The sequence below is a fragment of the Pelecanus crispus genome, chromosome 1 (genome assembly GCF_030463565.1).
Source record: "Pelecanus crispus isolate bPelCri1 chromosome 1, bPelCri1.pri, whole genome shotgun sequence".
In the NCBI taxonomy this organism is placed as follows: Eukaryota; Metazoa; Chordata; class Aves; order Pelecaniformes; family Pelecanidae; genus Pelecanus; species Pelecanus crispus.
The window spans coordinates 109,235,316-109,247,635 of NC_134643.1; the positions used below are offsets into that span (position 1 = coordinate 109,235,316).

The 12,320-nt window shown below is 36.6% G+C and overlaps 1 protein-coding gene across 2 annotated transcripts in view; it reads right to left on the reverse strand.

Moving 5' to 3' along the window:
• Positions 1 to 3,104: 3,104 nt before the first annotated feature.
• The window catches only part of CADM2 (cell adhesion molecule 2), a 130,385-nt gene continuing 121,169 nt past the window's right edge, over positions 3,105 to 12,320 (reverse strand). For both annotated transcript variants that reach the window (XM_075716123.1, XM_075716115.1), the window contains 2 exons: positions 5,288 to 5,413; positions 3,105 to 3,223 (listed from right to left, as the gene is read on the reverse strand). In XM_075716123.1, the coding sequence (XP_075572238.1) occupies positions 3,105 to 3,223; positions 5,288 to 5,413 (245 nt within the window). The remainder of the gene's footprint in view (positions 3,224 to 5,287; positions 5,414 to 12,320) is intronic.

The following is a 12,320-nucleotide window of genomic DNA, read 5'->3' on the forward strand; positions in this document are numbered from 1 at the left end:
GCGAGGGTGGTTCCCATTCAGAGCCTCCATTTTACACATTTGCTGGATACCTCACACCGTAATAAAAGCAGTATTTCAGAATGGGATCTTGGACAAAGGGAATGGACTACTGGCTTTTAGTCTACTGAATGTCATTAGAGTTGAGCCATGGTTCTGCTTACAAAAAAGAGGGATGCCTCTTTACGCCTAGTGTAGCAATTTTAACCCGTGAAGACCTGACAGGCCTGCAAAGTGCTATCCAGGTAGAATGCTCGGTGTGGGGTTTTTCACACCTGCTTTGCACAGATGCAAGGGATGTCACCAGGTGCAAGATAATGGAACATCAACTGCATTAAAAATGAGGACATGTGAGAAGTTTTAATTGAAAACCAATGAAATAATCTATTTGAACAGTACAATTTATATCTCTCTTTGCAAAGTTTAAATGCTGTTTCTATGCCACTGGAGAAATGTTTTCAAATGCCCCAAGGGCAACTCTGCTTTTGAAGGTCTTACCTGACCTTAGTTGGGTAATGGTTCAAGTAACAACGCTACTATTCAAGCAAGTTGGAGTTAGGAAGAATAAAGAAAGGTGTAAACACCATGCTGGTGGGGAATTCCACTTAAGCAAATAAGGCCCTCATCCAGGGAAGCACTTATTTTAAGCATCTGAATAGTGCCTTACAGTCCAATGGAACTTCTCCAACACCTGAAGCTGAGCAAATGCTTAAATGCTTAGTTGAACTGGGCCCCAGGTCCTGAAATAAAACCTTGTTGTATGTGATACTGAACTGTAGCTAATGTAACTTACTGTTGTGACAAGAACCCATATTTTTGGTATTAAACTGAATGACTTCCTTCGCCAGCCTTTTACATGTGTATGTTTGAAAGACATGAATATCTTGTAAACCTATACTAGTTTTCAATGTGTCTAGTAGCACCTACCTGGTTCTCTCAAACTACCATATTATAATAACATATTATTGCATTTTTCCACAGATGGGTATGGAGTGAACTGTAAAAACAAGCATGCAATCACATCAATGCAGACTTATTTCTTTAAAATGTCATACTGTATATGATTTATTATGTTAACACTCAACCACATCATATTATGTCTGTATATTTTGAAAAAAAGTGCTGCTTTGATTGACGTCACCCTTTTTCCTTAGAAATTAACAGATAAATGTTTCAACAAAAACAATTAAAATACTCTAATATTGTCCTTAAAAGGTTTATACTCTTCTGATAAATAATCTGACACAGCACCTTTATCTTCCATTTTACCATACTACATGATGTCATATTCCAAACTCTCCATTCCCCACACAAAAATAAAATTCCAGGAGAAAGTCCTTTACAGCAGACCATCATGCTTTTAGGCTTCACAAGTACAGCAACCAGAGAGAAATACTCTTTTGTCAAAGGTGCAAAACTTAGGAGCAAGACAAACTCCAGTTAGACTAACTTGCGTTCTCCAGTGTAGAATCATTTCCAAGAGGCAACCTTTTTATTTCATTGGAAGAGGAAATAAGCCGATGGGCTTACAGTGTTTTGTTGTCATACTTAAGAGCATGTGATTTTTCAGCTGTCAATTACACAAAAAATTTCAGAAATAATCCAAACAGAGACTTTCACTGTGGAGCTAAAAGCATGGCAGGAATTTTCTATCATTCACGGTGACATAAGTTTGTACCTCACAAAATGCATAGACAGGAATTTAATATAAAGAATTAGTCCATTTACTGTATACACAAAACATATATCTTTTGTTTTAACACTTCTATTTTTTTCTTTTTTTTTTTTTCTTTTTTCTTTTTTTTTGGCAAACCAACATAGAGAAGCAGCTCTGGAACTGCCAAATTAAAAATTGAGAATTTTAGCAACTCAACAGTATTTTTTAAGGATAGTAATCAAATGTGGTTGTAATTTAAAACCTGAGGCTGTGCACTGGTTGTTAGCTTAAAACTACCTTTCCATATAACATTGTGCTTCCATTGTATAACAAAGAAAAAATTAACAAGAACTAGAAAAGTTTGCTGCTGAACAGTGCTAGGACATACAGACAAAAAAATACTAATACATGTTATCTACTGAGAATATTGATTTGAGTCATATCTAAAGGGATATAATGGACATTAGAAAATGCTTACTTGTGACTGACTTAGCTACTGCCAAAAAAGTTAAATATGTATCAAATAATGTTTAATTGAATTTATTATATGCACTATATACAGATACTAAAATGCTTTGCAGTTGTGCCCCATGAACACTTCAAATTTGAGTAGGCAGGTGAGTTCATGTGAAGCAAATAAATTATAAAACCAGAAATTACTCAGAAAGTTCTCTAATCTTTGTGAACCCAAAAGCAGTAAAAGGGCAGGACAAATTTGTTTCAAATGAAGCACTATTATCTAACTTTGCAGAATCTGTATAGCTACTCAGCATGTTTTTAGCACTGAAACATGGCACTGTTGTCAAGGTACCATTTAAAACATAACAAAACAAAGCAAAACAAGACAAAAAATTCAGTGGACTGATAAGGTTTTTTTCTACCAAATCCAAGCATACAAGAAACTATACTAAAAAGATTTCAGTTTGTGTTTTCCAGGGCATATGTTTCAAAACCAAGTTGCTTTTTGAATTATAGATAGACATGTATAAAACATTCTTTATAAACCTCTAATCTTAGACTTAACATTTTATGTAAGTAAATTAGGTCCTTACCTAATAGTATTTGTTATGAATATTGTTCTATGACAAACTAGTAGGGACATGATAAAAGAAAACGGAAAAAGAAGAAAGCTGCATAACATTTAAAAATGTAGAAAACTTGGATTAAGATGATGATTAACATTGTTAAGGCTGTATATTCAAGCACTGTATGTTAAGAGAGCAGTGGATATGAATTTTAGGCAATAAGAAATGTCCTGCTTTACGCATGATACTGTAATTATAGAATGATGATGTCAACAGCTGATTGTTGGCATAAACTGGCTACTTATAGCAGGTATGCGAGTTAATAAAGATAGCAGAAGATGGCAGAAATGAATGCTGAGAAATGATAGCCAGTTTTCTCCAGCAGTCAGCCTGATAAGTAAAACTCCAAGAATCTAGCTCTGCATCTAAATGAAATACTCTTTTTTCTCCTCTGCATTGACTTGGCTGCCTTCTGCATTTATAATGGCTGTGTCGGCATCAGGTGCGTCTTCAGCTCCTTTTGCTTCATTTGTTAAATATGTTCCTATAGGAATCAGTACAACAGAAAAGAAAAAAAAAAAGGGAAAGGTTAGGGGTTTTTTAGCTTTATGCTACATTATAGGAAGTACATTTCTAACAATGCTCCAATTGCTTCATGAATGGACAAATATTTTTACACAATTTTAGTATGCATCATACAGGTATGGTCAACTTTCTAATTTGTCTAAGAAATATTTATAGTATTAATACTGATAATGCACATACACAAATTCAAGTATATCCACAATAAATTAAGGGAATATTTTAATAAAAATCCACTTTATCTAACTGCAGTAATATGCAATATATTTTGCAATTATAGAATAAGTGATAAAATCTTGGTTATTTCATGGAACAGCTACCCATAAAAAACAAATCAACTTTGAAGACTTAGATATTCATAAACATTTTGTTTTTAAAAATGGCCACTGATTATTTTTGTATTTCTATTTTTTCTTGACAGTATCTATACTTCAATTTTACAGAATTGTATCATAGTCATTTCCAAGAATTACAAAATTGAGGTAGTTTTATTAACTGAACCCACTCACGTTATACTATCACAGATATTATTATGCTCAGGATATGAATAAAAAGAATTGTGTAAAATAGTCAACTTTCCCTCTGTGAAAAGCATTATTTATGTTGGCATAAGATGTATAACACTTTATTCAGGAAAGTAAAATGAAAAAGGCACACTTTCATGGGCTCATTAAAAAAATCTTGTTTTCCTCCGCACAGTCCAATCAAATTAAAAAGATGTTTTTATCAGCTTCTGTCTCCTAGCCATGTGATTATCCTACCTAAATTGATATTTAATGAATTAATACCAACACTAATCCTCTCTTCACTTTCCTTTTTTTTGGGGGGGAGGGTGGGAATAGTGAATCAACCGAGTTTTAACAATAGGTCTACAAAGCCATTCAGAGGTTAAATCTCAAGAAATGATTTTTGAGTTAACTAGGTCAAAAGAGAATCATAGAGAAGCTTAGTCAGAAGTCAGTGTCGCTCCATCCCTGTTATCTCTAATGGTGGGGGTGGGATTGAAAATGAAGGGAGTAGAATTCTTAAGGTGAAATCGCTGAATATAATAAAGCTTGGCCCAGAAATGAACCCCTTATTCCAGTGGGATCATTTGTAAAAGAGTCACTGATCTGAAAACTCACCACTGGCTTCTAGTATTATCTTTTAAATACATACTTAAAGTATTAGTACAATCTATTAAAGTGAAAAATCTTGTTCACTCAAAATATATATATATTCTGCTGAACTGATATATTAGAATCATAGAATCATAGAATTGTTTAGGTTGAAAAAGAGCTGTAAGATCATCAAGTCCAACTATTAACCTTACACTACTCCACCACTCCACTAGTCCACCACTAAACCTCTTAAGGGTAGAGTAATAATTAATTTCATGTTTCCTGGCTTGGTGGCTAGATTGTTTTTTAATGAAAGTAAAACTAGGAATCATCAAGGTTGGAAAGGATCTCTAAGATCCAACCGTCAAGCCAACACCACCATGCGTACTAAACCATGTCCCAAAGTGCCATGTCTACCCGTTTTTTGAACACTTCCAAGGATGGTGACTCCACCACCTCTCTGGGCAGCCTGTTCCAAAGTGTGACCACTCTTTCCATGAAGAAATTTTTCCTAATATCCAATCTAAACCTCCCCTGACGTAACTTGAGGCCATTTCCTCTCGTGCTATCAACGAGATAGTCCAGTCATTATCCTATCTCATCCTATATTAGTTAAAACTATGAGATCATGTAATCAAGTGTCTAGAGCTAAGGGCCAAAACCAAGGGGCAATCTTACTTCTTAGTCTCTCTAAATCACTGACTCATGAGATGACCTTGGGCATGTAACTAAATGTCCTTTGCCTTAACCATTCCACTGGAAAAATGGATAAAATTCACAGAGCCTTCACTTGCAACTGGACTGCGAACTGAGCTTTCTTGTCCAAATCGTTTAGCAGATGGGGGAAGGCAAAAAGGAACAGCACTCCCAGGTGAAATCATGCCTTTCTGCCAAAAGTGACTGAACTACCACTAAATCTGTCCTACCTTTATGTCTTGCCAGGTATCGACCAAGGAGAATTATAGAACATAGTGTTACAAAGACAACTACAGCCACTATTCCTCCTATAAGAGCATGGTCAGGTCCGGTCTGTCCAGCCAAAGCATTTGGATCTAGAGGGAGAAAGAAAAAACAAAAGTCACCCTACACAGATAAAAATTGACAGGAAAATTCACAATACCAAGTTTTATACCTATCATCCTGAAAATAGGGCATTTCCCTCTTTAATATTCAGCGTGGTTATTCCCACTTTTACTACCAGTATCTTATCAACAACATAGTGCTGCTTGTATTCCCAGACTGTTAAAGCCCTGAGGACATCACAGTTATGAAAAATATTACCTTATTCTTCTTTGGCAGAGGTTATTAAATGGGAAAGGTTTCTGGTTTTGTCCTCGTCATTTTACAATTGAAAACCTGGCCATAGCTATTTATAGAAGGAAAAACAAGGAACTGAGAATTGGGGATCAGATAGCATCAGCAGAATAGTGTCTGCATAATACATAATTTATAGAACTGATTCTCAGTGGGGAACCCTTACATATTCTCTTCCTCTCATTCCTATCCTACTGCACCAGAAATAAAAAGGCAGATAAAGTGCAGCCGTGCCAAGTTCCTCCACACATGGCTGAGACTGCATGAATTTGGTCAGATAAAGGTATCAGGCAACCTGAAAGATCATCATTCAGTCTCAAGCGTCAGTTTGTGAATTTACTATGAATACTTGATTAACACCCAATGTGAGCAAGCTGTAATAGATATAACAATGCATTAGCAGGTTCATTTTACTAACTCTGTGCAGAGCGCTAGGAATATTGCCAGGTTTAAGCTTTCTGTGCTGGTCATTTGCCTGTTCTGTTCCCTGGTGCTTCACAAAAGTTGCAGAGAGGCAATCATGGGAAATCGCACTACTTAGGGGTGAGTAATTCTTTGGAGCTTTTGAACAATGAACCAGCAACCTGTGACTGTTGACTCACCTGAAATATGCAAAAGAAGGTAAAAATTCAATCTAAGGATCATGGTAAGATTTCTATTTTAATGAAAATGCCTCTGCTACGAAGTAATAGTAATTCTCTGAAGATGCTATTAGCATGTACTGCATGTTGCAATCAGTCTGCTCTCAGTGCTTCAAGGGCATTTCCCTTATAGGAGCTGTTTATATTCTACAAATAGTTTGCAAACAACTTCTTTGCTTTGCAGAAGGGAAAGTCGGGAAAAGTATTTACACAGAAAAGAGGACAAGTCTGTAAAGATGACAGAAGGGCCTCTGATAATGCCGAGGAGGTGTGATTCCATGATATCATAATTACATTCTGCTGATCAGGATCGTGGTATAAGAGTAAGATGTATAGATATATCTACATACACACAAGTGTACATAAATATAACATTATATAGATGAAATAAAAGAATCATGTTTTCCCCTCCTTTTGCAAACTGTCAGGCATACTGAATCTACACTTTCAGGTTTGCTGGAGCACAGAGTGTTATGGCCACTGTTAAAGATACAGGTCTGCTCTTAACAGTCACTGAACCCGTCAGGCATGGCTTTGTCACTTATTGCTGGCTTTCTGAGCTCCCACAGGTTTCTCTTCTGGCTGCTAAGAGGACTTTGGGGAAGCTGGTCACAGCACTTCTGTAGACACAGTGGCAAATAGTAGGTATTGGCCTCAAAAAAGCTAGAAACACCTTATAAAGTCAGCTGTGCCTGCCCCTTCCTCCGTCTCCATGAACCTGCTGGCATGGTGATACTGTTGGTGGCGCTACGCTCAGTATCTAGAATCAGTCCAAGGGGACATCATCTATATTTTGGTGATTTAAAATGACCCCAAGTTCTGTGCGACAGCAGCCTCACAGGGAAAAGCAAGATGGCTGAAGTCTTGCCTCCCCAAAGCAAGAGCTTGGAGCATGCTGCCATCCTTTCCCATGCCTTGCAGAGGCTCTGTTTTCTGAGGGGAGTAAGCAGGAGGTGACTGCTCACTTGAGAAAATGGAAGGTGACAGCTTGCTGCAGGATTGTCAGCCTGCTTAAGCCATCTAGCAAATTCCTCTTTCTGTGCTGCCTGCAGCAACGCTGCTGTAAACCTCCTCCCTGCAGCAAAAAGGCAGCACCCATTTGGGCATTAAGGAGTAGCAATGTCCCCAAGTCCTGCATGTGACCTGCAGGAAATACTCTTCCCCAACACCGGGCCAGGAGCAGCATGAACATGCTTTCCCACTAAAAGCTAACTCCTGCTAGTATACTAGCAGTAAAATTAAAGAATGAAAGGAGATATTTTAAGGGATAATATACTTCCTGATGCAGAGTATAATCCAGAGAAGGGTTAGCACAGCACTTTATCTCGAGGCATTTTTTGAAAAGCTGATTGCAGTGTACAGCCTTAGCTCAATACCCAGATTTACAACGTGTCTCCTCTGTGAGCTTTAATAAACATCATAGATAAAAATCCTCACAATACAGTGAGATGAATATGCCTCTCTGTTTTCATTCTCAGGTGATTTCCTATATATAGCTACTCACTCCTCCTCTGACATACCTGATGTGACTACATGAAGTGACCTAAAGCCAGCATAAATATAAGCATCCCACCTATTAGTGTGGACTAATGAGACTCTACTGCCACTGTAGGTTGAAATTTTTAACTTTATAATTAATTTACATATTCATTGGAATGCAAAGCTAGTATTGTATTTCTGCTATAATCTCTTAAACTTGGTATCAAAGCCAGATTATATTGATAAGTATTGCTAGACAAGTTTGTCCATGAAAAAACTTGTACATGACCTATTACCATTATATTACCACTGAACAAATTATTTGTTAGAAAGAAAAAAAGGAAAGGAAGAAGAGGAAGGAAGAGATGGAAGGGAAGGACACAAAGAAAGATCCTCAAAAGTAGCCAGCATTTTCTTGGGAAACAAACCTTCTCTCATCTCAAAATGAAAATCTGTACAACATAAACAATATTCTGAACAGGAAGTGCACCTCATAGAAGTATTCTCCTCTTAGAAAAATAATGTTAGCATTAAATATAAATATGCTCTACATTATGCATACAGAGTAATGCATTATACTTTCGCCTTTCATGAAATTACCTAAGCCCCCTGAGTGAATTCTAGATCTGGGGCTATCTATCATTGTATAAATAACTACTATGTCAAAATATGCCTGAACAGTATCTGAATGACAGAAATACAGGGGTTTGGAAACTATGCCATTTTGTATTTTAGGTATTTATACAGTGAACATGTATAATTATCCAAGCGTTCTGGGCTTTTGTATTAGCAACTCCCATTAAAGTTCCTGAAAGTACTAAGTGTGTATTTGGGTGCTGACCACACCGCAGTTTGCTTTCCAAAAAACAGAACAGTATTTAGATTATTTTTAGATTCCCATTATAAGCTTCTTGGGCTTTACCAGGTAAATCCTACCCTGCCACACACATAACTCCAGCAAATGAAATCTTAAGTACTCAACTGTGCAATAAATACTTATTATCCAGCTGTTTCCATAAAAAACAAATTAGATTACTGTGTTCCTGTTTTAAATATAGACAGTTTTTTACTGCATGAGCACAGGCAGCTACAGTAGTCATGGCCTGAAACAGTGAAATTAAAATTGTGTAATTAGACTAGATCTTCTTCAAAGATCAGTTCTTTTTCTGTTTATTTCATCCTTTGATGAGACTAAGGGAATCTTATAGCAGATAATGACACAAAAGCTCATAATTCTCTTTTATTTGTTTTTGTCCTAAATTTAGGAAGCTGCTTCAAAATACTGATTGCTGATGCTGTGAAGTTGCACCCATTTTCAACTTCTGGGATTTGCCCATTACTGTTTGTGCACAAACCTACAGAAATAACACACTTAAAATGACTAAGACAAAAGAAAAAAATATCATTCATTGAGAAATGAAACACATCAGATAAATCTTAGACCTATTAAATAAGTAGATATGTGCTTTTTATGACCTGCTGACAAAGTTTCAGTGTAGAGTTTTTTTATATAAATTCACACATTAGTTAAGCAGAGAAATTTTGGAACAGTTTTTCATGCTTTTGCATAAAGTGAATGTTAATTATTCATCTAATTTCATTTTCTCCCTGCATAAGTTTCCTTCTTATTTATGCACAGTTGACTTGACTGAGCAGGTTGCAGGAAAGGGTCAGATAACCCCTTCCTGGGCAAAGGAGAACAAACACAATTGTGAATGCTGAAATGGCATATTTTGGGGAATATATGCTCAAGTAGCCCCCTTTATTGCAGAACTCTATTAACATGTATTTTTGGCTTAGGTGCTGAAGTGTTAAAAATTCACTCTGATCATGAGATGTACCCAGGTTTGAGGCATCCAAAATAATAACTTGTTTTAACCATTTCTACTAAATGGAAATAAAGGTCCTAATTTGCTGTGGAGCTTAAATAGCATTCACAAAATGAAGATGTATTAAGCAGATGTATTATTCATAAATTACTGTTCCTTAAGGCTGGGAAAAGAACAGGGCTGTCCCATTTCTCAGAGAAGTACTGAAACCACAAGCCTACAGTCACTTTTACTGATTTCATGAATAATCAATTGCTGAGGCAAAGTAGAACCGCTCCAGCAAGGGATCCTGGGGCATGGCTCCATGTTACAATTTATGTGGCAGAAAAATCTCTTCAAGTGACTCCTCCTTTCCCCAGTACCACTTGCCAATACTTCATACTTTTGCAAAAGCAATTGTTTGAAGGGTCTGGCTTAAAATCAGATCAGTAAAACAATGTGCAATTTAGGGTGGGGAAACCCAAAAAGCACAAAAAAATAGATAAATTGTGCTGTCATATTTGAAGGGCTGCTGAATTGTTGCAGAAGAGTGCAGAGTGAAAATGAGTGGTGGGAGCCAGTGAACATTTCTGGAGAAAATCTAGCAAGGAACCACAAATCCTGAGACATCTAAACCTGCTCTACTTTTAAGAGCCTTAGTTAGAGGACAGCAAACTGCAAAACCTAAGGGAAGCAAGTAGTTTTGGATTTTGTGAAGTCCACCAGTGAATGTAAGTTAAAATAGAAATACTACCCATTGAAATTTCTCTGCATTTCAGCTTCATTTCCTAAGGAGAGATAGCTTGTGTGATCATGCTCTTTCACTCTGTCCAAATTACTTAAGAACCATGGATCTATCACAACGAGTTTTAAGAGACAGTAAAGATCTCAAGATTATTGTTTTCCTATAACTAACCTGAGAGGACAGGTTGCTGCAGGTGTTCAGACCTTATTAGATATCAGAGAACCTATAGGACACATGCCTTTAGAAAAACCCTAACAGAGACAAAAACTTCAGTCCAAATCTGTGCCCAAGAATCAATTTTTCATTAGAGGTTTCTCTCCATTCTGAGCACTTTGGTGGCCAATACAGCACAGATCCTGTTTGAAGCTTTTCACATGGTTAGATGGCATTTATAACATCTGACCCCTTCCCACCTCACCTTTTTCCTCTTTCCCCCATACCCACTTTTCCTGCTTCTCTTCCTTCTTGTCTCATAACGGGTCAGCTCACACTGCAGTATTTGTATAATTCAATTAAAAAGGCAGTCAACCATGTGGCACAATCTCATTGGAAACCAGAGATTTCTTTCTGCAGCTTATGGAACAAACTTAGGTTTTAAAATGTATTTAGGCTAATATCATTTGCCAGATTTAGGGGGTCCATGTAATTTTTAACTGTCCCACAAATGTAAGCTTTGAAAAAAATTAAAAATACCCCACAAAACAAAAAAAACCCCAATGATTTGTCTAACATCAGTAGGAAAAAGGACTAAAATAGGAATTTACTCACAATATGGATAGGTGGTAGGACTGAAGTGATAGCTGACAAGGTATTTGCTTTAGGAAAACTGGCAGCAGTGCTGTCTGTGATAAATGCTGGTAAGTAGAATTTACCCATTTTAGCATCTTAATTTGGGTGCCCCAGAGTTCAATTTCCCTTGCCTGGCCTGGAGTGCTGAAACAGGTACTTTTAATCTCATTTTGTAATATACTGCTAACCACTAAAATACATGTACATGAAACTTGTGAAAGTATTGTTAAGAGGGAAAAGAAAGTTTCTGCACCTTCATTTAAATTGCAAAGAGTAGCTGCCCAAAGGGACTGGTTGTGAAATTCATTGAAAATGTGTTTTGTTATTAACCAATTCTGAACTTAACATATGTGACAAGCTTCTTTTTCCTTCAGTGCCTGAAGCAAAGAAGAACAAAACAGTGTGCTAATATACAGCACACATAAACTGCTATTTTAATAGTAGAACATCATCAACCATAGAGAAGACAGGCAGAAAAAAACGTTTACTTGTAAACCTTCAAAGGAATTGATAGCCTTTTCTTCCTGTGTTACTGCAGTAGCACATTTTGCCTCTAAGTGTTTTTTTTCACAGTACTGAATTTTATATACATTCCTAATAAGAAGAGCCCACATCCCAGAAGGATAAAAGTCCCACGCTAATGTTTCAGCAGCTGAACCTACAGCTCCTTTTGAAGAGTTCATGTTGTTCTCGTGAATCTAAGACTTCTTTCAGTGGAGAGAAAAGTCCAAATGTCTTCTGATGTGTATTTGTAAGTAGGTGGCCCTTGTCAAAGGTAAATGAAAGCATTACCCACACCTATTTATTTTGTAAATGTATTTTTTGCAAAGCTAGTAAGAGAGCTGTATACCTACACGTTAAGACAAAAAGTTTAACTATATTTTTCAGGGTCCTTAGAGCCTCGTTCCAGATTTTGTGCCTTGTGTCATTGACACAGTTTTTTTTAAAGGGTTTTTTTTTTCTATTCTTTTTTTCTTTTCCTTAATGCTGCTTTAAAAGCTCCAGTTTCCTGAAGGGAACAGTTCCTCTAATTAGAGCACATAAAAGACTTTTCATATTGACAACATTGTATTTTTGTCCATCAATAAACTCATTAATTGCTTCAGACTTTGTCTTAGGAAAAAAGAACTAAAATCTGCAAATTTTTGCCTTCCTATTTTCTGTAGAGGGTAATTAAGTCAAT